The 26,242-nt window shown below is 41.9% G+C and overlaps 1 protein-coding gene across 2 annotated transcripts in view; it reads left to right on the top strand.

The window, feature by feature from the left end:
• Positions 1-26,242, top strand: part of KLHL14 (kelch like family member 14) — a 114,346-nt gene that overhangs the window by 56,246 nt on the left and 31,858 nt on the right. For both annotated transcript variants that reach the window (XM_032222392.1, XM_032222391.1), the window contains one exon: positions 23,751-23,840. In XM_032222392.1, the coding sequence (XP_032078283.1) occupies positions 23,751-23,840 (90 nt within the window). The remainder of the gene's footprint in view (positions 1-23,750; positions 23,841-26,242) is intronic.

Here is a 26,242-nt window from a genome sequence, read left to right as displayed (position 1 = left end):
TCAAACAAGGGGCCCCTGCTAATCCCTATTGAATTAAAAGTTCCTCCTGAGGGGATACCTGCCACCCTCTTGGCTTTACTTGATTCAGGCTGTTCCCGGTCCATGATCAATCCAGCCATGGTGGAGAAATTAGGCCTCAAATTGCGCACTTTGAAAACCCCAATTGTATTTTGCCAAATAGACGGCTCCATTGCGGGGGGGGGGCGCCCATTTTTTTACGGAGCCTTTGGAAATGAGGATGGGTACCCATACTGAATTAATCTCTTTTGTGGTCGCTCCGGGCATGGACAGGCCACTCATTTTGGGCATCCCATGGCTTCGAAAGTGGAACCCTCACATAAATTGGCGGACAGGCCGCTTACGCGTTCGCTCGAAGGTGCCTCCAGTGGGAGAGGGCTCTCCGGACCAACCTGCCGTCACTGACGTTCCTGAAGTAGCCGCTAGAGGGCAGGAGAGGATTGCAGGAGAGGAGAAAATTCCGAAAGAATATCTGGATCTTAAGGAAGTCTTCAGCGAACAATCTTCGGACATTCTGCCCCCCCACAGGCCTACTGATTGCTCCATAGACATTTTACCCAGGGTTAAGCTCCCTAAACCCCGGATTTACTCCATGTCGCCCAGGGAAATGGAGGAGATGCGTTCTTTCATTGACAAAAATTTGAAACGTGGTTTCATTGAACCAGCCCGACCCAAAGTGGCTGCCCCTGTACTGTTTCGTGAAAAGAAAGATGGTTCTCTTCGCTTATGCTGTGACTTTAGAAACCTTAACGCGGTCTCTTCTCAGAACCTCTACCCACTCCCATTGATGAAAGATTTGTTGGCACAACTAGGGAAGGGCCGCATCTTCACAAAATTGGACCTGCGAGAAGCTTACTATAGGATACGCATTAAGGAAGGGGACGAATGGAAGACTGCTTTCAACTGCCCTCTTGGTTGTTTCCAGTTTCGGGTTATGCCTTTTGGCCTCCAGGGGGCTCCTGCTGTGTTCATGCAATTTATTAATGAGGTCTTGCACGATCATCTGTACAAGGGCGTTATCGTATACCTGGACGATATCCTCATTTATACCCGCAGTTACGACCACCACGTCAATCTGGTACGCACTGTTTTGAAAAAACTCCGTGCCGCTGACCTTTATGCCAAATTGTCTAAGTGTGAGTTTCACCAAACTAAAATTGACTATCTGGGCTACCGCATCTCCCCTGATGGCATTGAAATGGACCCTGAAAAGGTGAAGGCGGTCACTGAATGGGACGCGCCCAGAACTCGTAAGCAATTGCAAAAAATTTTGGGGTTCGCCAATTTCTACCGTCAATTCATTCCCTCTTTTGCTAACATTGCTCTCCCTATTACTAATTTGCTCAAGACGAAAGGCGACCCGAAGCCTAAACCCAATAAGCCTTTGGACTGGAACATGGAATGCCAGGCGGCATTCGAGAAGCTTAAACGCCTTTTTGCCGCTGAACCAGTTCTTAAGCACCCTGATCTCGACCAGCCTTTCGTCGTCCAGGCTGATGCCAGTGATGTCGCCGTAGGGGCCGTTCTGTTGCAAGCTAACGACCAAGGTAACTTGCAGCCTTGCGCATACACTTCCCGTAAACTCACTGACACGGAGCGGCATTGGGCAGTTTGGGAGAAGGAGGCTTTTGCGGTCCGTTGGGCCCTCGCGACTTGGCGCCATTTCCTGGAAGGCGCTAAACACCCATTTGAGGTTTGGACTGACCACAAGAACTTGGAAGCGTTGCGAACGCCTCGTCGTCTCTCCCCCAAACAGATGCGATGGGCCCAATATTTCAACCGTTTCAATTTCACTCTAAAGTATATCCCGGGTGGAAAGAACTTCATGGCAGATGCTTTGTCCCGATTACCTCAATATAATTGCTCTAAACTGAGTATCGTCCAACCGCTCCTGGCAGCTCCGGTACTCACACGTCAACAGACCCACGCTCAGAAGGAAGTGCCTCAAGATCTACTTTCTGACCTTAAAAAAGCTCTTCCTCAAGACGACTGGTTTCTGGACCATCGGGACGAGTGCACCATGAGGGACGATCTACTGTGGATTGGTGCTAAATTATACGTCCCCGCTTCCCTACGACTTGTCGTCCTTCGTCGCGCTCATGACTCCAGATTGGCGGGTCATTTTGGTTTCGTAAAAACTTTGCACCTCGTGAAGAGACAGTTCTGGTGGCCCTCTTTAAAAAAGGACATTGAACTTTATGTGGCCAGTTGCCCTGTTTGCGCTACCGCCAAAAAACCGCCGGGGAAACCGCAGGGGCTTCTCCAGTCCGTCGCTCGCCCGGTTGCCCCTTGGAAGGAGATTTCTATGGACTTTATTGTTGAGCTTCCCGAGAGCCAGGGACATACCGTCATCTGGGTGGTCACTGATTTGTTTTCCAAGCAAGTTCATTTCGTGCCTTGTCACAAAATTCCTTCCGCCAAGGCATTGGCTAAACTGTTCCTTTCCCACATCTACCGTTTACATGGGGTTCCCGACCGTATTATCTCCGATCGTGGGGTCCAATTCACATCTACTTTTTGGAAGGAGTTTCTCAAACGCATTGGCTCCGCCCAGGGCCTTAGCTCCGCCTACCATCCTCAGACTAATGGCGGCTGTGAACGTACTAATTCCGTCCTTGAACAATATTTACGTTGTTTCATCAATTATCAACAGGACGATTGGGTTGACTTGTTACCACATGCTGAGGTGGCCTATAACAACTCGGTTCACTCCAGCACGGGGTTTACCCCTTTTCGGGTCGTTTACGGCCAGGATTTTGTTCCTATTCCCGAATTGCCTACGGCCCAGCCTCAGGTTCCTTTAGTTGCGGACTGGAGTGAGCGTCTCAGTCGCATTTGGCCTCTAACTCTTTCCACTTTGGACGCTGCCCATAAATCCCATAAGAAGCAAGCCGATAGGAAACGCTCTCAGCCCTATGAATACCACATTGGGGATTTGGTGTATTTGTCCACAAAATTCTTGCACACTACACAGAAATCAAAGAAATTGGGACCCAAGTATGTTGGCCCTTTCCCTATTGTGAAAGTCATCAATCCTGTTTCTGTTCGTTTACAATTGCCCAAACATCTCAACCGAATCCACCCAGTGTTCCACATCAACCTCATCAAGCCGGTTCGGGTGTCCCACTTACGGCCCCTGGATGACCCTCCGCCTGCTCCGTTGCTGATTGATGGGGAACGTCATTTTGAAGTTCGTGAAATTCTTGATTCCCGCAGGCACCGTAATCGCATCCAATATCTGGTGGCTTGGAAACACTTCCCCCCATCCCACACGGAATGGGTTGATAAATCCCACGTTCGTGCTCCCCGCCTGCTACAGAAATTTTATGCTTCGTATCCCGACAAGCCTTGACTTTTCTCCCCTCCCTCTTCTTTTTGTGTTTTGTCGTTTGTCTGTTTTGTTTGTTTTTCTTCCAGGCCTGACTGCCTTTTTTCCGGGGGACGGCCGGATGTCAGCTTCTGCCTTGCTGTTGCTTCAGCTGCCATGAAACGGGAAGGGGGGGGGCTTGTATTTGGGAGGGGTTAATTGATGTGCTGGAGGAATGTTCTAGGATGTACCAGTCGTTGGGATTGCGCATGCGTATGTGTTTCCCGCCTGCATCAACGGCCTCGACATTCCATCGTCTGGCCTGTCTTTTTGAAGTTATCTCACACCTGACATTTGAAGGACTGGATTGGACTGGAGCTTTGATCCTAAGGGGGGGGGGAACGGGTTATTCTATATATCAATTGCTTTCGCGCCATATTAATCAGACTTTGCTTTGCTACTGCTCACTTACCATTTATAATTAGTAAAAGTACTTTTGATTTCCAACCCATGGAGTCTCTTAGCCTTCTTTCCTAATTATGTAATGGAGTGGGGCTTGACAAGCTGGTTCAATGAAACCCCTGTTCAAGTTTTTATCAATGAAGTTTCTCATTTCGTCCATTTCCCTAGGGGTCATCAAATAAATTTGGGGTTTTGGGAGTTTCACACTTGGTAGAATATCAATGGTGCAATTGGTGGGCCTATGAGGGGGCAACTTATCAGAAGATTTCTCACTGAAAACATCCTTCAGGTCCCAGTATTCCTTTGAGATTCTCTCCTCCCCCTCAATTTTTTCCTGCCCTCTGGCCGCTAGCTTGGGACCTGTTTTATCTGATTCCAGGTCCTCCAATTTTCCCTCAGGGGGCATGGCCAACCGAATGCGCAACCACCCATTTCTCCAATTTATGTGTGGGTTCCATTTACGGAGCCAGGGGAGTCCTAAGATAAGGAGCCGGTCCATTCCTGGGGCCACAATAAATGTTATCATTTCTTGATGGGTCCCCATCCACATTTCGATGGGTTCAGTAGCAAAATGAGCAGGACTTCCCCCCGCAATAGAGCCATCTAATTGGCAAAATGCAATTGGGATTTTCAAAGTTTTCAGTCTCAACCCCATTTTTTCAACTATTTCTGGGCTTATAATGCAACGTGAGCAACCAGAGTCTAAAAGAGCAAGAAGTTTCTCTTGCGTGCCAAAAGAGGACACTCTAAGTTCAACCAGGACAAGCATGGGCCCCAAACGGGAACTTACCCAGCGGTCCGTGTCCTCAGAGTCACTGTCGTCAGACGAACTGGGGCTTCCGCTCCCTCCTTCCTCCGGGTTGAAGCGCTAAGAAATCTCCTCCCCCGTCAAAACTGGTTGCTTCTTTCTGCTGGGAGGCTTCTCTGGCTTTCTCTCTCTCTGGGGGGGTGGAGCAGGATGGCTCATCTTGACTCGGCAATTTACAGCACGGTGCCCCTCCTTCCCACAGCGGAAGCAGATGGGAGGCTTAGGTTTGCCTGTAAATCCTCCCCTTCCCCCTTTTTGCATCTTTGGGAGGGAGGATTTGGTGGGAGTTGGGGAATCCTCACTTTCTCCTTCTCCTTTGTAATGAAGTCTGACTAAATCAATTTCAACATCTGCTGCTGCCTCATACCTAGGTTGCAAACGGTGGGGGGGGGGGCTTCTGTTTACACATTGCTGGTAAACTTCTTTATTCAAGCCATCCGCGAAACGATCTAGCAAGGCCTCTTCAGACCATCCTCTCATATAAGCTGACAGTTCCTGGAATTCCTGCACATACTCAGCTGCAGTCCTTTCCCCCTGTCTAAGGGTTGTAAATTTAATTCTAGCCCTGCGCTCAGTGAGAGGATCATCCAAGCACTTTCTGAGAGCTGCCATAAACCCGTTAAAGTTTCTTAGGAGGGGGGAATCATTATTATGTAATCCAACCATCCAGTCTGCTGCCTTCTTCTCCAGAGCCATTAACACGATCCTTACTTTAGCTTCATCTGAGTTCAGGTCTGGTCCATACATTTGCATATAATTCCAGACCTGAATTAAAAACAACCCAAGGTCTTTAGGATCTCCAGCGTATTTCACACTTAGCGGACCTTAGCCATCCAGTGTCGGCAGCCCCCCCTTTCTTGGAATGTCTCTAGCCGCCAGTGGTGGGGTCGGCTCTGGGTCATCTTGTGCACATCCCCCTTCGGCTCCCCCAGCCTCCTTTAAACTAGGCAATGTGTACCTTTTTTCCAGTTCTTCCTCCGGTTCTTTGTCGCCCCCACTCTCTCGAGTCTGGCGTTTTTCTCACGCTCCTTCGAGAAGTCTCATGGCTTGGGCCATCATGAAATCTTCTTCTTCGGGACCCCGTCATTTGGCTGCTGGTTTTTTGGGTCTCCTCACCGTAATTCCAGTTAACGGTTCTTCAGTTTCCTCTTTCTGTCCCACTCCCCAAGTCCACCTGGGTCGAACAGTCGGTTCTTCCACTTGCAAGTCAGCCAATAATTCCGTTAATATAGGAGCTGCAGCTGCCCCCATATCCTCCTCTTGATCACTGTCGTGGAGGGACATTTTTTCTTTGGTTGCACCCCCCTCGGAAGGTTTTCGCTTTGGGATGGGTGCGAGGTGAGATTCAGCTTAATGTCACTGCCCCTTCATTTAATAACCAAGAAAGAAACCATTCAACTCCATGTTTCAGAATCAAGTGTACTTTTACTGGCTACAAACGGAAAGAAGCAAAGCAAAGCTGAATCTGAATAAAAGGCGCGAAAGCAATAGATATTAATACAAGACTCATTCCCCTCCCCTTGGTACCCCAGTCCATAGTCCAATCATATTTCACCCAACTGTCAGGTGGAAGACATCTTCAAAAATCATCATCAGGATGGAATGCTGGACAGTTGGCCTTGGCGGGAAACTCCCTTCCGCATGCGCAAAGAGATGGTGAGAATAACTCCCTAATTAAACAGTCCTCCAGTACAGAATGATTCCCCTCCCAAATACGATATCTCAATATCTCACTTATAATGGAGATTTTTGAAAGATAGTCTATAAATACCTTAGAATATTTGAAATGTAGAGCAGCAAGTTACCTTAATAGAATAATAGGTAAAGTGTAACTACTGTAACGCGCTCTACATGGGGCTGCCCTTGAAGAGTATTCGGAGACTTCAGCTTGTCCAGAATGCAGTCGCGCGAGCGATAGTGGGTGCACCTCGGTACACCCACATTACACCTATCCTCCGCGAGCTGCACTGGCTGCCCATTGGCCTCCTGACACGCTTCAAGGTGCTAGTCGTTACTTTTAAAGCCCTACATGGTATTGGACCTGGGTACTTGAGAGACCGCCTCCTGCCAATTACCTCCCTACGACCTATCAGATCCCACAGACTAGGCATCTTCCGAATTCCATCTGCCAGCCAGTGTCGGCTGGCAACTCCCCGGGGGAAGGCCTTCTCTGTGGCTGCTCCGGCCCTCTGGAACAATCTCCACATTGAGATCCGGACCCTCACCACCCTCCCGGCTTTCCGCAAAGCCACAAAGACCTGGTTATTCCGGCAGGCCTGGGGCTGATGAATTTCCAGCCCCACTTGAATGTTGTGACTGTTGTGTATTTTAATTTGTTTGTCGTTTAATTTGTTTGTTTTTATTTTCCTATCTGTATCCCCTTCCCCCGTTGGTTGTTAGCTGCCCTGAGTCCCTCGGGAATAGGGCGGCATACAAATTGAATAAATTACAACAACTACAACTACATATGCAGGAAATAGAATTGAAATTAATCTCTTAATATATCCTTCTCTTGTGAACACATTAACATTTTGAATTTGGTCATCTAATTAGTTTAGCAAAGAATTCTTAGTGGCCGTTCTATATTCATTGTATGTCACTTATTAAGTCAACAGTTGGAAGCATCAGGGCTTCTACTTCAGTGACGTATTGAAGTGGCTGTCAGCCTTGCACTTAGAAGCTTGAGCAAGCAGTGGCCACATTAATACAGAAGTACCCTTGACACCACATAAAAATAGATTCAGTGATTCCCCTAGATCAGTGCTTCTCAACCTTGGCCCACCTGAAGATGCGTGGACTTCAATTCCCAGAATTCTGGGAGTTGAAGTCCATGCATCTTCAGGTGATCCAGGTTGAGAAACACTGCCCTAGATGTTCGTTATGGTGATAACAATTTTGATATTAATGTCCATCATTTTGTGCAAATGTTTTATTTATTACAATACGTTTATCCATGCTTTCTGACTCAGAAAATATGAAGACTTTCTCACAATATAGTAGCCACAAAAGAGTCCGGTAGCACTTTTTAATACTAAACACTGTAATGGTTTGATACTATAAGATATACCCTTTAATGACTATTAGTTTTAAAAAGTGTTACCCAACATTTTCTGACTTTTGGCTAGCATAAACTAAAATGGCTCTCCTTCCACATGGTTCACAACAAAGTATAAAATGCATAGAAAAAATTAAAACGTGAGCCATTTTGTATCAGATCAGCATTAACATTTATACTGACTGGTTGCTGCTTTCCCAAACTACTCTTTTTTCAGTTTCATTTGAGAATATTGAGAACCAAACCTTTGGGATGCAGAAAAGCAACAAATGAATAAAAATCATTAAAAGCAGAAGTAATAATAAAATCTGCTTGTCTTCCTTATGACTCGAGTTCTTTTTTCCTGGTTCAAGAACCACAAAAGAAGAAGAAAAGAGGAATAGACCATATGGCTGTTACATAAGCCAGTTTCCATTTCATAGGAAATGGCAATGAACAATACATGGAGCTTATACTGAATACATACTATAAATGTGTCAAATTAGAGAAAACTGGTGAATATGCTTGATATCTGTTTAAATTTCTGGTACTTGTTATTACATCGTTTAAAAAAATATTGCACCAGAAAGCATCTTCAAATTTATCCATCCATCCATCCATCCATCCGTGTTACTTTGTTGCATTTGTTCTAGTTCTCTTCATTTCTCTCCCTAGGATAGACAGAGGCAAAATGTTTTAACTTTGTTTCTATATTTTGCTCATTTATACTATATCCTGGGGCTGTGCGATGTTTCAGATTTGAACTTCAAGAAATGCTTCATGGGAGCACAAACCTAGCAAACTATTGTCGGTGAGGGCACATTGGTTTGTTGTAGCACCTGTCATTCCAAACAATATTTTAAAGACTGATTTTTAAGTGCTGCACAACTCAAGTTTATACCTGCAAGGGATAGCACTCCTGTGGCAACTTTTTATAACCTGGTGTCTTCATATGGATTGAATTTCAATTCTCCAAATTTCCAGCCTGCACAACCACTTTCAGCAAATTGCTAGTGGCACTAGCAAGTGCTGTAATTTGCTGGCAAATTAAAAGCTTTCCCAACAGATGGCTATTGTTGGAGAACATCAGAAAATGATAGCAGGCAATTGGGAGTAGAGACAGTGAGGATTAAGATATAAAAGGAGATAGTTGACTAACTTAAAATGATCTAAGCAACAACTTAAATATACAATACACAAAGACTAAGTGACAAATGAGAGCAGGAATGTATTAGAGGTGAGAATTCACCTACAAGTAATACCATTAGACCACAATGTTGGAAAAACTTGAAAATCTGATAGGAAAATCCGTTATAACTACCTGCATGGAATTAGTAACCTAGTCTTATACTAGGTAAGGCGAGATGAACTATGGGAGATGAACAGCGCCGTCTGCGCTGTAAATACGTAAAGAGCTTTATCTCTTTTTGTATCTTGCATTTTGTAAATCTTGCCCTTTTTTATAACTTTCAATTAGGGGGAAAAAAAAGAATCAGGTCACCCCCTGAAGAGGAAAATATGTAAACACAACAACGGATAGAGTGGATGGAGGGAGGAGTAGAAGGAAAGATAGGAAGGTGAGGAGAAAGGAGAGGAATAGGAGAGAGGGAAAAGCAGAGGAAGAATTGGAGGGAATGTATGAGTAGGAGAGAGGGGAGGAAAGGGAAGAAGAGGGGAAGGGTAGAGGGGAGGAAGGGGAAGGAGAGAAGGGAAAGGAGAGGAGGAAGGAAGGAAGGAGAGAAGAAAGAGAAGAAAGGGGGGAAGGAAGGAGGGAAGGAGGGAGGGAAGGAAGGAGAGAAGGAGAGAAGAAAGGAGGGAAGGAAGGAAGAAGAAGTAGGATTGTTGTAAGATAAGATGGATTTATGGGATGGTAAGAAAGCAATTTCAAGTATATTGTCAACTGTAGGGGAGAAAAATTGTTACAAATACATATTATTAATAACAGTTATGAGATCATATAATTGAGAATGTATATATGAAAAATTTATAATAATTTTTTTTAAAAAAAACAAGGATTGTACATAGAACAATATCGGACCTCTGAAAAGTATAAGCATGCATATGTACTCAGTACTTGATTTGGGCACCTTTTGCAGCAATTACTGCCTCAATGCGGCGTGGTATGGAAGCTATCAGCCTGTGGCACTGCTGAGGTGTTATGGAAGACCAGGATGCTTCAATAGCGGCCTTCAGCTCTTCTGCATTGTTCGGTCTCATGTCTCTCATCTTTCTTTTGGCAATGCCCCATAGATTCTCTCTTGAGTTTTCTGGCCAATCAAGCACAGTAATCCCATGGTCATTGAACCAGGTTTTGGTGCTTTCTGCAGTGTGGGCAGGTGCCAAGTCCTGCTGGAAAATGAAGTCAGCATCCCCATAAAGCTCGTATGTGGAAGGAAGCATGAAATGCTCCAAAATCTCCTGGTAGACGGCTGGGTTGACCCTGGACTTAATGAAGCACAGTGGACCAACACCAGTAGATGACATGGCTCCCCAAATCAACACAGATTGTGGAAACTTCACACTGGACTTCAAGCATCTTGCAGTGTGTGCCTCTCCAGTTGTGCCTCTACAGTGGCACAACTGGAGAGGCACACACAAGAGGACTTTGGACCACTGAGCAACAGACCAGGTCTGTTTTTCTTTAGCCCAGGTAAGACGTTTCTGACGTTGTTTGTTGTTCAGGAGTGGCTTGACAAGAGGAATACGACATTTGAAGCCCATGTCCTGGATCTGTCTGTATGTGGTAGCTCTTGATGCACTGACTCCAGCCTCAGTCCACTCCTTGTGAAAGTCCCCAACAGTTTTGAATGGCCTTTTCTGACAATCCTGTCCAGTCTGCAGTCAGCTCTGCTGCTTGTGCACCTTTTCCTTCCATACTTTTCCCTTCCACATAACTTTCTATTAAAAGTGCTGCTTTGATACAGCACTTTGAGTATTTCCAACTTCTTTTGCAATTACCTTTTGAGGGTTTTCCTCCTTATGGAGGGTGTCAATGATGGTTTTCTGCACAATTGTCAGGTCAGCACTCTTTCCCATGATTGTGATTCCTACTGAACCTGACTGAGAGACCATTTAAAGGCTCAGGAACCCTTTGCAGGTGTTATGGCTTAATTAGCTGATTACAGTGGGACACTTTGAGCCTAGAATATTGCACCTTTTCACAATATTCTAATTTTCTGAAATTGTGGATTTGGGGTTTTCATGAGCTGTAAGCCATAATCATCACAATTATGACAAATCATGGCTTGAACTATCTTGCTTTGCATGTAATGATTCTATCTCATATATTAGTTTCACCTTTTGTTGCATTACTGAAATAAATGAACTTTTGCACGATATTCTAATTTTTCAAGTTTCACCTGTATTGTTGGCATAATCTGTGTCATGCTAAACCTTCCCTCCTCAGTTGTAATGTTAGTTCTGTTTGGTTTTTGGAACTTGTATTCCTTGAGGGAAGAAAGTTTTGTAAAAATAGGGGAAAGTGGCACTTTTATACAACATATTTGTAATTACAGATATCTGTCAGCATTGTGTCAAAGAAACCCCATTTCTTTAAGAAAAGGTATTGAAGCTACATTTATATATAATCTTTGAAGAGGAAATGATGTGAAAAATTTGAGAGCCATGGAGATGAAAGGTTCAGCAGCTTAGATTTTTTTTTTGCTTGTTTGTTTCAATGTAGAGGTTCCTGAATTCCAAACAACACTGAGTAGATACACTTAAGAAAAGCAAGAACAGTTTTAAAAATGTACCAATCACATGTCCAGTTCTAGATCCAGAAGTCAAGTATTCTATTGCAAACACAGTAATCCTGCAGGGATTCAACCACTACCTTTGCCTAAGGCCTGGGGAAACAACTTTCTGAATGACTTTCTGAATATCAACAGGATATGAACTAAATGGATCTCTGGAGGGATATACTTTCACAAAAGATAAGGGATGCTTTCTAGATCCCAAGAGGTGACACTGTTTAATTGAAGGGATCTAAAGTATAACCACTCTGCCTGAACTCACTAGATCAGTGGGCAGAAACAATTGGAAAAGGGCTGTCCCTCAAAAAATTAAGCTGTATGCTACAGAGTGTTCATACTAGGTGTTAATCCACAACTTGAACTGCAACAAGAAGGCAACCATAAATAGTGCAATTTGTGGAGTGGTAGCATCACATGGAATACTTGTTTTTCACATTTTGAAACAGCTATAGCTTGTAAATGGTCTTCCAGGACATATAGATCTCATTGCATTAGTCCATTTATGTTCTTTATACAGGGTCCCATAAATATGAAGGATAATTTTAACTGGTCCAGGAAACTTTTATGTTCTCTGCATCTCTATCATATCGTATATAAAATCCATTTTTAAGTATGACAAAATACATAGTTCTGTGCTATGGAGAGTTGCTATAATTTGGATTTTTTTCCTTTGTCTTGGGTGAAAAACTTAAGGAAAGTACAAACATATGTGATATGTAATGGGAAAATTGTATTCAGAAGAGGTGCTTCAAAATGTGCAGGAAAATGAACTCACTATCTATTTGAAGCTCATTAAATCAGCCATGTTTTTTTCTACAATCATGGCTACTGTGGAGATGCTTCTGCAGTTTTGCAGTCTTATAGATGGACATAGATGTTTTAATAAGTTATAGGCAGGTGCTGACAAATTCCAAACCAACTCTTGTGAATCAAATCTAAAGTATTGCATAGTTTTAACAGCACTACAAATTTTGCTTAATGTAATATTATTTTTGTAAAATAAACTTTTCTATTTGTTTGAAAAAAAGGGTACACTTTTTCAGGGTTGCATTTTGTCAGAGTTCGTTATATAAATTCAAATCCAGAAGCATACACAGGTAACTGATGGAGCAGGAGTCATTAACTTCTTTATATACATAAGAATAGATGAATAAATCTACAATACCAACAGGTGATTCTTCCAAGTCACACAAGGTAGGAGAGTTATAGGAAAACACAAACAATTAGTTTCATTTTAGCAGACAAGCCCAGACAGACTGCTAGTTTATTTCTCAGAGCAGCAGACTACTTAAGTTTCTGTTTCAATTCTTTGCAGAGACTCAGATCTGTTTAAGCTCCCATTGGCTGACTTAGTTGCTATGCCTATTAATGGCTGACCTTGTTCCCATGTCTCTGCCAGTCATGACTATTTTAACACATTTACCATCTGCAGTTTTATTTTCATGTGTTTAGTTTAAGGTGACCAGACGTCCCGCTTTTGACGGGACACCCCCGCTTTTCAATGCATTTTCCCGTGTCCCGCCCGCCTTTTTAAAAGGCACGCTTTTTTTGGCACTCGCAGCTCCCGCCCATCAGCTGCTAGCTTGCTGGGCTGGCTCATCGTTCTGTTCTCTATCCTACTGATGAGCCAGCCCAGCAAGCTAGCAGCTGATGGGCGGGAGCTGCGAGCGCCAAAAAAAGCGTGCTTTTACCTACCTACAAATTTAAGCCAGCCCAGCCTGCCGCTCACTGATTGGATTGGCCTGGACTCCAGCCAATCAGTGAGCTGGCTGGGATGGGAAATTTTCAGCACGCCTGCGCGAGTCTCCATTTCCTTTCGCCAAAAGACGAAAGAGGTTGCAGCTGCGCTGACTGGTGAGTATTAAGAGCCGCGAGCGGATGGTGTGAGATCGCCGCCCGGTAGCCGCCAGAAGCCACTCCCGGCCGCGGGCCCCTGCCCTGCCGCGTCCAGCATGTCTTCAACAGCAAGCGGGTTGCCCGCCCGCCTAGCTGCGTTGCCCACACGCACGGGGATTCAAGAAATCCGGCCGGATACTTTGAATCCCCGCGTGTGTGGGCAACGCAGCTAGGCGGGGGGGGGAGCTTCGCTTGAGATGACCATGCTATGCCCTCCATAGCCTGGTCCTCCCAAGCAGAGCCCGCCTAGCTGCATTGCCCACACGCGCGGGGATTCAAGAAATCCGGCTGGATACTTTGAATCCCCGCGTGTGTGGGCAATGCAGCTAGGCGGGGGAGGGGAGCTTCGCTTGAGATGACCATGCTATGCCCTCCATAGCCTGGTCCTCCCAAGCAGAGCCCGCCTAGCTGCGTTGCCCACACGCGTGGGGATTCAAGAAATCCGGCTGGATACTTTGAATCCCCGCGCATGTGGGCAACGCAGCTAGGCGGGGGAGGGGAGCTTCACTTGAGATGACCATGCTATGCCCTCCATAGCCTGGTCCTCCCAAGCAGAGCCCGCCTAGCTGCATTGCCCACACGCGCGGGGATTCAAGAAATCCGGCTGGATACTTTGAATCCCCGCGCGTGTGGGCAACGCAGCTAGGCGGGGGAGGGGAGCTTCGCTTGAGATGACCATGCTATGCCCTCCATAGCCTGGTCCTCCCAAGCAGAGCCCACCTAGCTGCGTTGCCCACACGCGCGGGGATTCAAGAAATCCGGCTGGATACTTTGAATCCCCGTGCGTGTGGGCAATGCAGCTAGGCGGGGGAGGGGAGCTTCGCTTGAGATGACCATGCTATGCCCTCCATAGCCTGGTCCTCCCAAGCAGAGCCCACCTAGCTGCGTTGCCCACACGCGCGGGGATTCAAGAAATCCGGCTGGATACTTTGAATCCCCGCGCGTGTGGGCAATGCAGCTAGGCGGGGTAGGGGAGCTTCACTTGAGATGACCATGCTATGCCCTCCATAGCCTGGTCCTCCCAAGCAGAGCCCACCTAGCTGCGTTGCCCACACGCGCGGGGATTCAAGAAATCCGGCTGGATACTTTGAATCCCCGCGCGTGTGGGCAATGCAGCTATGCGGGGGGGTGGGGGACTCCACTTGGGATGCCGGGTCATGCTGTTGAAGACGCGCTGGACGCAGCAGGGCAGGGGCCCGCGGCCGTGAGCAGAGCCAGCCACTGCTCCCAGTTGGGACCGGACGCCCTTAACTTAGCAACCCTGCATTGCTCGTAATCTTGAGGCTCCACGCGAAAGGGCTGAACGCGGAGGAAAGGAAGGCACGTCGGGCATTCAGATCGCAGCGAGGAGAAGGAGGAGGAAGGTATTTATTATACTTGTATTTATTATACTGTGGATTTGGTCTGCATCAACCTGCCGCCTCCCCTCACCAGGCAAATCGCGGTGAAAACTCTGGGTGAGTCTCCGTGGAGAGCTTGGCGGGCAGCTGGCTGGACTTCTAAGAGGTGGGGAGGAGCGGCAGCTCCTTGAAATGGAAAAAGGCTTGCTTCCTCCCCCTCCCCCAAATGAGACCGGGCTCCCAGCAGCAGCTGCTCGGATTTGCCATTTGAGAGAGAGAGAGAGGGATGGAGGGAGGGAGGGGGAGAACGTGAGTGTGTGTATCCCTCCTTCCTTCAGCCCAACACTCTAGCCCGGCTTGGCTCCCGCTTCGTCTCTCCTGCCTCTTCGCTTCTCTGTTCGATTGTTGAAAGTGGGAGCCAAACCGGGTCATTCCTTCCAAGAGGCAAGTTTCCCATTGAATGACTCGCTGCCCTAGACCCTCTGCAGTCCCTCTCGTCTGGGCAGAATGCCAGCAAGAGTGTTGGGCTGAAGGAAGGAGGGATACACACACTCATGTTCTCTCCCTCCCTCCCTCCCTCCTTCCATCTCTCTCTCTCAAATGGCAAATCCGAGCAGCCGCTGCTGGGAGCCAGTCCCATGCCTTCTCCCAACCCCCGCCCCGTTCTCTTAGCTACGTTCTGCCTTGTGATTGCTGTCTCCAGGCTTTCCTCTCCTATTATCGTGGAAGGTGTCTCATTTGGGGGAGGGGGGGACAGGCCTTTCTCCATTCAACAGATCCAATATACAGAGTTTTATTTTTTGGCCCTAAAAATATTGTCACTGAGGATGACAGAAATTTCTTCATCATTGCTATTGGCCTCAAGTAGCAAATAATTAAACATGGTTTTTAGTGTACTTAGTTAGCGATCTGCTTTTTAACATTACATGGTATCAATTTCAAGAATGCATGCAATCCTGAAAATTTGTAACAAACTTGTTGAAGGGCCTATGAAATATTTTCTAGTTTAGTGTAGAATAAGTATTCTTAATAAAAGAAAAAGTCATTTTTATTTAATCAATTGCATTCCTGTTTATAATGGCATTAATTAACTAAACTGGAAATAAATCTATGTTTTGCTAGAGTTTTAAAATTAAAAAACCTTACATTTTGTTGCTATTATTTTAATCAGAGTTTTGCCAAGTGAAATTATATAATGGTTCCTCATGTCTCTGTAATTTTCTAAATCTCATCCAGAAGTACCACAGAATCTGGCATTTTCAGCAGAATGATGCTGATGCTAATAAAACATCCTGATTTTTGGTGAAAGGATGGAAAGAGGAAGGAAGGAGGAAGAGAGATCTAAAGTGCAGAAAGACAGAAGGCAGATAGGCAAGAGGAAGGAAGGAAGGAGAAAGAATGGAAAGGAAGGAAGGCTAGAAGGAAGAAAGAGGGAGGGAGGGAGGGAGGGAAGGAAGGTGAAAGGAGGAAGGAAGGAAGGGTACTTCCACTTGTAGGCCTGGGACTGAATGCAGGAGGAGTCAGCTGCTCCTCTGATCATGGTCTATGAAAATGTTACTGCCTGCCTGATGCAAATTTAGACAGATAGTGCTTTGGGCTGCCCCTCAAATCCCCCCTTTACTCCTCCCCCTGTAGAATTCAGCCCCCTGAGTTTTGCCTTTGAGGGGCATGTGTGGTTATGGCGGATGGCAGAGTCAGCTGGAGGTTGAGAGGGGATTGGGGCTTTTGTCCGCCTGTGGAGTTCTCCCCATGGACAGGATGGGATGTTGGCATGAAAGGGATCCGGGCACAATCTCACCTGTTCCAAGTAAAGTTGCCTTTTGCAATTGGCTACCGGTAATCCTCGACTTACGACCAGGATTGATCCCCCAATTTCTGTTGCTAAAGGAGACGTTTGTTAAATGATTTTTGCCTCATTTTGCGACCTTTTATTGCCACGTTAAGTGAATCATGGTGGTTGTTAAGTCAGGAACATGGCTGTTTAGTGACCAAAGTTACAATGGCATTGAAAAAAGTGACTGATGACCATTTTTCACACTTAGCGACCATTTTCACACTTAGCGACCGTTGTGGCATCCTCATGGTTACGCGATCAAAATGTTGATGTTTGGCAACAGATTCGTATTTCTGATGATAGTTTGAAATGGTGACAGTATAAATTATTGCTGGTGTAATACTTAACAATGGTTTTTAAGGATTTCTTTTATTTATAGAATACCTTTTTTATTATTTTGGGGGGATTTTTACTTTTAAATTGTTTATAAAATGTATTTACTACAAGAAATGTTCCTTTTTGCAAATGTGATCTTTGCAAATCTTTGTGATGCAATATGTTCAGACCAGGTTTATGTGTCTCAAAGTGGCTGCTATTCTATGGGCAGGCCAGGTTGGTGCAAGGCAGCTTTGCCAGATTTTGTGTGTTTCACCCTCATTGAATTTTATATCGTATAAAGAATGGAAGGAGGAAGGAAGAGAAAAAAGGAGGAAGGGAGTGAGTGAGGAAAGAAGAGGATGGAAGGAGGGAGGAAGGAAGGAAGAGAGGGAAAGAGCAGAAGACAGATAAGGTGAAGGTAGATAAGCAAGAGGAATGAAGGAAGAAGTGAGGAGTCTCGAGGAGGGGGAAAACATTTAGTGACCAAAGTTACAATGGCATTGAAAAAAGTGACTGATGACCATTTTTCACACTTAGCGACCGTTGTGACCATTTTTCACACTTAGCGACCGTTGCAGCATCCTCATGGTCACGTGATCAAAATTTTGTTTGGCAACAGATTCGTATTTATGATGGTTTCAGTGTCCTGGGGTGACCTTTTGACAAAAAAATTTTTTTTAAAAAAGCCCCCCCCCCCCCCCCGGGTCAAGGGTGTCCCTCTTTTCCAATCTGAAAATCTGGTCACCTTAGTTTAGTTAGTGGATTTGTTTTTTAAAAGCGCAAAATTGTTTTATTTAATTGATTAACTTTTGCAATCTTAGTATTTCAGCCATGTATTTATAGTTTGATTTCAATCATAAGAAAACAGAAAAAAATATAGCAACTAACAGAGAAGCTGCAGGAACTTGTTTGAGATGTAATGCATGAGACAGCCATAAGGCAGCAAACAGAAGCAATTCATTTTCTAGCACTAAAGTGCAGAATGAAAAACCAGATGTGTTTGGACTGCCAGAGAAATCAAGAACTGATTCACATCCAATTTGCATAGGTTCTGAGACCCTAATGCTAAATTTAATCAATGGAAGATGTAGGAGCTCAGTACTTATCAGGATCAGCACCAAATATACATGTTTCCTGTACAATGCATTTGATTTCTTCCCTTCAAATTGAACAAGAGGAACAAACAAGAAGCTTACTGCTAGAAAGAAATCAGCAATGTCATTTTTGTTGCATTTCACTTCTTTGTTTTTGGTTGGCTGGAAATTCTGATTAATACAATAATTCAAATCATCTTGAGGTAGGCCATAGGCAGAAAGGCAGCTGTGAACCATCTAATAGTTTATTCTACAATTGCAATAGATGAGGGGATGACTAGTTTTAAAACAAAAAACAAGGTAGCAAAGATACTGCAACTATTATGATTAATTTGTTAGGTTGACGGTGTAACCTCACATATGGCTACTCAAAAATAAGATCTGATGAACATTGAATCTAGCATGTCTAGGACTGCAGATCTTACTTTCCTGGAAATCTGTTCCATTGACTACTGTACGGATTACAAATGAGTACACCAGCATAGAATTTCGTGGAAATCATTTGAATCAGTGATTCATGATCTTTTACAACAAGGTACAACAACTAGCAATTTGTAGTATTTATAATTTGAAATGCTATTTTTCAAACTTTTGCATAATAGCACATGTTGCTACTTATTTGGGAAAAATACTACTTTCCTCATCGTACACACTCTATACACTGATCTATATAGAATTGTTTTGAGTGTTTATTTCTGAACATTAATATTACGTGTTTTAACAAAAAATAGTTTCCAAACAATGTTAGAACAAAAACATACCAGTAGATTTGTTTTAAAAGGACCTATAGTTCTATGGAGTAGAATTAAGAGTTCATTCCTCCTTAGAATTTTCTCAATTTTTCCATATATTTGCAACTACATATTATCTGAGCTTCTCGTGGGTCTTTCTATTATTACTGAGGGGGTTTGAGTGAATACATAAACTCAAGGTTTAGTGCTCTCCCCATTTTGATGAATAAACCCATTTTTTTCCTCCATGTTCTAAAAGAAAATCCTATTTCAAGAGCAAATAAAGAGTGAGATCTTACCAGGAACAAATGATAAGGAAAATCATTATTTGTAGAAACAGTGTCCTTCCACTGAGTAGAGAAGGTCTTTTTAAAAAAATCATTTTTCAGCAATATATCCAGTTCATATGTCACAGTAAGCTGTAATGTTGGAATGGCCAATGAGGATTTGTGATATGGTTAGTCAAATCTATCATAAGATATGAACAAGAGACTTTACCTTTGTCCATCTGTGTAAAGCCATATATATATAAGGATTATATTTATTTATCAGCACAAATACAACAAAATGTAACAAAAAGGCAACAGTAAAAAATATTGGGTTTCTGTCTGGATGGTCTCTTGTGATGAGCTGAAGGACAGAGAATGGAAGTAGTGATCTTCATCCCATATTTGGGCATACCAGGGGTTGTGACTTTAAATATATACCTTTCACCCTGGCCTGGCTGATATGGAGTCGAGCTCTGTAGCTCAGTGGTTAACACATCTGCCTAAGAGGCAATACAGCACAGGCTCGATTCCCAGTAAGGGTATGGCTAGCTGATGAGAGCTAAATAGCTTGAAATAGATCTATACTAGTCTCCCTTTATTTATTTATCAGCACAAATACAACAACATATACATATACATATACATATACATACATACATACATACATACATACATACATACATACATACATACATATATATATATATATATATATATATATATATATATATATATATATAAACCTCAACTTTGGTTTTCTTCAAGATAAGCAAAGGTACAGTACCATGTCATGCTAAGATTGGCAAAAACAACCCATAGCTTGGAAATACAGCCAATGTATACATACTTTACCTTTAAAATACCAATCCCAAACCTTCCAAAAATAAACAAGGTTAATAATGTTAGCATTTCCCACTTTTGTTATATTTCTTGCAAAAAAAAACCTCACATGATATTAAAAAAGATGTGTATCCTTAAATTAGCTAGCAACTACATTAATGCTGATTTTTCTCCAGTTCTTTTGTACATTTAGGATTTAGATATGTACTTCATATTTCATATGTGACAGAGCACGTGTTATTTCAAGCTGTGTTGCCTTTTTTATTGGTTGGAATGCACCAACGGTGAATATAAGGTTGGTAGTAGCAGTAAGTTCAACAAATATGATGCAGTAGGCAAATATTTTTCCCTTTTGCTTTTTCCTGATTTTTGCCTGGATACTTTTCATTTTCCCCCACAAATTGGTTAAGATTGATAGAAAGAAACATGTTCCTACAGTCCAATCAGTATACATAGTAGAAAGAGTAGAGTGTCCTCTCAAACAATTATTTGAAGAAATCAAGTTTGTTTTCACTTGGAAGAAGCTTCTCATCCTGCAGAATAAGATACTTTATACAATTTTAAATTACTATTTAGCCCAATACTGCACCTTTATTTTGGAATCTTGGGATTAAAAAACAAAGATTGTTTTTAAATGTGTTTTTTCAGGTATCAAAAATTTTCTTCTTATTTATTGGTCTACTTTTTGTTTAATAAAGCTGAGAGCTCCTTTGCAAAGCATTATAAACTCATGTTCTTAGATTTTTGAATCACTTTTGAAAGTGGCTCTATTCTACTTCCTTCTAGTAAAGTGACCTTTTTAAATGGAGAGAAGTGGGTTTAGATGACAGTCATGATAAATGCGGTCATGTTCACTCAATAAAATAAGGCCCAGTGCATTTGAGGATAAATCAGTGAAATGTACAGCCCCACCTGTCTGTCTCCATCATTCATTTCCACTGTCACTTTCACAGTGGCTGATGGATCACAGTTGCTGTAAAATTAGACAGCCTTTAATCTCATTTCATCCTGATTAGCTTCTCTTTACCCTTTCCCTCTAACTCACTGACTGACACGCTAAAAACTCACACTGGGCTGTGTTTGAGCGTGGCATTCAAACTTCTTTTCAAATCCCTTTTTGGAGGGGAAAATAGGCACTCACCTGAGCTGAAATGAAATGCAAAGATGAGTGAGCCTGAGACTCATATTAAAATAAATCAGCAAACAGAAGACAGTATACAATTAATGAAAGAGATGGTTTTCATCACTAGACTGCAGACTGGCCTGTACATTGTATTATTTACACCCATGAATTCTTAGTGAATTGTTGTAAGATTAGTTGAAAGGTATTGTGGGGCAAGAGGAATGTCTCAGCAGTATAAAAAAATTAAGTTACGTCCTCCAAAATTCAGCCATATGTGTTACATAGTTCAAATGGCTATTTTAGACATGGACATTTGTATATCTTACACCTAGTCATAGAGACTTTCATTCTCTTTTCCATTGTTCTGCTTAAATTTTGCAGTTATATTTATTGTTCTACCTGTATTTGAACTGAAATGTAGAGAATTGTACCATGATGGTCATAAATTACATTTTCAGACTTCTTTTTTTTAGTTGACATTCTTGGACTTTCCTTTCCTTTGAAATGACGCAAAATCATAATACTGAGAATCTTGTAAGTTTTTCAGTCTCTGCTCTGATAAGTTGTTTGCCTTATGTTTGCATTTCACTGCATATCAACAGACATGCTCAATAGCATGAAAATACTTCAACCACTAAAATATAACACAGTGTGATGTACTATAATTAGATGCACATGTAGTTTGTCTCCTACCTAAGAACACTGAACTTAAGGGTAATACAGTTGATTGCATTAACAGATAATTGGCATTGTTTGAAATTTAAAGCTCATTCATAGGCCCAACCATTTCAGATGCATGGTTTTTCAGTATAGCATCACATCATTTTAATAAGGCTCATGAATATGCTGTTGAAGGGCACTGCAGTATAACATCAACCAAAAACACAACTGGAGTTCAATGAGTTTCACCTGAATAAATATTTCAAAAAAATCAATTCCTAAGAAGATATAATTGACTTGTCATTTGTCACAAATTAAAATAAAATAGCATATTAATAGTATTTGTTGCTTATAAGATATACCACCAATATATAATATTAATTAATGCATTTGTACTAAACCTATCTGCCTATCAGTTGCATTTGCTTAGACAGCTGCATGAGCACAGACTATGAAAATTATATTTGACCTTTATTGGAAACTAAATATGCACCTTGCTTATTCATCATTGCTTTAGAAAAGAAAAAATAAGTAAGAATGGGACTACTTGATCTTTAAGAAAATGTGTCCTACACAAGGAAGCTGCATATTTCTTATTGTTATTTGCATATGCTACATTCAAGTACATCGAGAAAAATAAAAGATAATAAAACAAATGAAATGAGAGATATATCACCCAAAATAATTCAAGTGTGAGATAGGCTGCCTCTTTTTTTGGCACTGGTAAAACAGCACAAAGTAAGAGCTGGCCCTGAGTCATATTGATTTCCCACTGCACTGGTTTCCTAAGTGCTCTATTGATCCGTGTCAAGCAATAAGTTCCCTGCCTGTACATGCACATCACCTCCCCATTTGTCCTCACCTAGATTTAAGGTGCCCATATGATGAGCAGAACAAGGACATTATTTTTCCTACTGGTGACACTCAGCCAGAACTGCTGCATGTGGTACAATTTAGCTGTGAGAGTATGCATTTCAACATACAATGTTTAATACTTCCACATACAACAAAGCAATTCATTTTATGGCATTAATGCTGCATTTTTTTTTCTAGTACCTTGGTAACCATAGGGAAAACATATCTGAAAAAAAGACTGTCCCATTTTTCTCCCCTTCGTAGTTACAATTTCCCCACAACAGTTTTTAAAGGAATGTTGCTCTTTCAACAAAGGGATTCCTGATTCAGTGGAACGAAAATGTTTTATTGTGCTGCTAATGACATTGTACAGAAAATTAAGCATATACATTTGGAGGAGGCATTAAATCAGCAGGACCTTAATTTAAAAACTGAAAACTATATGGAAATGCAGCATGCTTATTGCGGTGTGAGAGAAAGCTGTTGAATAGTTTGAAGTTTTGAGGTGGAAATGTTGCCTACAGACTGCATCTTGGCCGAGGGTATTTTTTTAACATTTTGTAAATCTATTTTTTAAGTATTTATTATATGATTACAGATCACTGTCTAACTATTGCATTTTATGAAATATTTCTGTTTTGTAGGGTACAGTATTTATTGTAATGTGTGGTTAGCAAGCTAAACTTTGTCCAGAATGGATGCTAAAGTTGCCTCAGTCCAAAATCTATTTGATAATGCTATTGAGACTGGCTGTGCATGCTAATGAGACCTTCCGCATACTTTGGGAAGCTACTATGACAGCTCATTCAAATCACAGAATGCCAGAAACTATTACAAACTTCTCTGAGCTCTTTTGTTTTGAGATATCAATTATGCTAGAGTTTTCCAAGGCTCTGTATTGCTAAAGAAGTTGCTTTCAGTTGCAGATACAGAACAAAATGTTCTTATCAGAACAGTAAGCAGATATGACAATGCCACTGACCATCTAAACAGATTATAAGGATTGATTCACAGCAGGTTTTAGATCACTGAGCACATTTACTGGGACTAAAACATGAAAGTCTAAATTTGAACGAATTAAGGCAAATATACATGTCCCAGGATAATGTTGCAAGATCCAATATGGGTCGGTCACCAGGACAGAAGTTTTTTCTTCTGAGCTTTGGGACTCATGCTGGAGTCCATCTTCAGGGAACTTTTCTCTAACCACACACCTTCTACTAGAGAGAAGTTCCTGAAGAATGAATACAATACAAGTCCGAAAGCTCGGAAGACAAAACCTCTGGTCCTGGTGACCGACCCAGATTGGAGTCTAAATTTGAACTTCCCTGAAATCCTCAGAAGAACTATACTATTAAGCCTACTGTTGAAATGCACCTTAATAAAAAATATATCTGCTTTATTCACAGTTATGCCATACAATAGTGCCCATCACTGTGTTGTGGAAGTAGAAAATTTCTTGTTCGTTCTGGGAGGAGAAGATCAGTGGAATCCTAATGGTACGTATGCAATAATTAGTTGAACTATGAAGAAATACATAAATAGCATCCTCCACACAAATCACTAATGGGTAGAAATCCATGAATTGCTACTTATACATGAAATAGCAATATGGTGATTTTCCTTCTTTTTTATAAGTTGATTTGCCCCATCTCACATCTAATCTCATCGGATCGGATTGGAACAGGAGATGGTTTAATGTTAGCTTATTTGCTAAAAAAAAAAATCAGAAAACACTGAAGGAAAGATTAGGAATCTACAAGCAACCTTGAGCAACTCTCTTGGGCTTCCGGTTATATACCAATGATTTAGGCTGTGAGTTAAAATTCATTTATGGCAATAAAGTCTCAATTTTGAATAATTGATTGTCCAACATTACACAGTTGTGTAAGAACAAATTACAACACAGAGTTCTAATGATCAAATTAGAACACAGGTTTTTGAGGCCTATTAAAACATTTAAGTTGTATTTTTTGAAATCTACGCATACATAAAGAGAGGATCCATAATACATGCATTTTTATAGATCCAGTTGCTGTTACTGCAAAAACATGCATAAATTTTACACATTTAAAGCAGAACATATATGTTAATATGAAGCTCAAAAGTGATCTGTTAGAAGGATAATCTCTTAAAATAGCTATGTAAACTAACCCATACACATATATGTCTAACAAAAGAGATTTAAGCAACAAGCTTCAGTATTTCAAAAGAAATCTTACTCCAAATAACTCTTTTAATTCAACAATCAAGCCCTTCCTCTTTACCAGAACACTTCTACATTATGATGGAAGAACACTACCAGAACACTTCTACATTATGATGGAAGAATAGAAAGTAGAAACTAATTTACGTCACTGATTTGAGATTTCAATATTTCTGGTATTCATTCATAATCTCAAAAATGTTTGAATAGTTATTCCCTAATTAAGACATTTGGTGAGAATTGTTTAAAGTTGTATTAATTTTTTTTTGCTACCATTATATCTTTTGTGTTTCCATTATTCACTTTTTTTCTAGTTCCAATCTAATATCATGTAAAATGGGTATGCATTCACATTCTCAAACGCCTTCAGATTTTTCTGGTACTCCTGTATATCTAGTCTTATCAGCGATTTACATAATGATTATGGTAAGGGCTTTTTAACGAGATTACTTTATAAATTTTCTGTGGAGAGAAATGAAATCATTTAACAGGCTTCTGAACAAACCAAAAGAACAATATGCCTTGCAAAATTTAGAATATTGTCAAGACATCATTGAAAGGCTCGTACATAAAGGCAGAGTTGCAGCTGTAGCAGTCTGTGTAACATAGATAATTATGACTTAGAAAGTATAAAACAGCTTGCAGGTACACATTTTCACTTCAAAATGCCAGAAGATCCAGCTGAAATTACGTATACTGCATATATTTTATTTGAAAAGCCCATTGCAGCATCTGTGCTAAAACAAACTGTATCAAAGCATTACATCTGTTCATTTCTTTACAAACTAAGCTAAGCAATCTTCTCTAATAGCATTATTTCAATAGAGTTTTTAAAATTATTTATTTAAGTCAGTGTTCTGGAAAAATAACTTTTGCATTCTGTTCTTAACAAGCTATTCTATAAAAAGATTACAGGTAATTTATTTATAGAAGTTTATGCTATGGAGCTCACCTGAAGGTTGATGTTATTGAATTTCTTTAACCAAAAAAATGGGCAAACATTCTACATTAGACTAATTGGATGGTAAGTCTCCCCAACTGCTACACTAAATTCAGAAGGATAGTTTCCAAACTATTTCACTCAAATTGAAATTGTAGTTTTGTTTCTGGCTAGTTTGTTTGTTTATTTATTTGTTTATGTAGCCACTCATCTCAAGTACATAACTCTAGGAGGCTTATAACATTAGAACCAAAATATATACAAATATTAAACTCAATCAAGAAATAAAATACACAATACTCAAAGAATCATAGAATCATGAACAAGAAATGTGGTCCATCTCATATACAGGGCCCCAGGCTCAGCCGCAGAATCAAATCTTCAAAGCCTTTCAAACAGCCAGCAGATTGGGGGCCAACCTAATTACAGGAGTAATGATGTTCCAGGGAGTGGGGCCCACAGCAGAAAAGTCTTTTTCTCCCCCTAGGGGGCTCAGCCAACCCACCTTGGTTGAAGAATTGATTGATTGATTTGTTTTATTTATATGCCGCCCTATTCCCAACGGGACTCAGGGCGACGAACAACTCAAGCGGGAAAGGGAACACAAAAGTACAAGACAGGCATTTAAAATAGCCAACAGCCACACAAGTCGAGAGGGGAAGGGAGCTCATCAACCCCAGGCCTGCCGACACAGCCAGGTTTTAACGGCTTTTCGGAAGGCCTGGAGAGAGGTGAGGGTCCGAATCTCTGCGGGG

This window comes from Thamnophis elegans, chromosome 8 (genome assembly GCF_009769535.1).
Source record: "Thamnophis elegans isolate rThaEle1 chromosome 8, rThaEle1.pri, whole genome shotgun sequence".
Classification (NCBI taxonomy): Eukaryota; Metazoa; Chordata; class Lepidosauria; order Squamata; family Colubridae; genus Thamnophis; species Thamnophis elegans.
The sequence above is the reverse complement of the archived record's forward strand: the minus strand, read 5'-3'. Positions and strand labels throughout refer to the sequence as shown.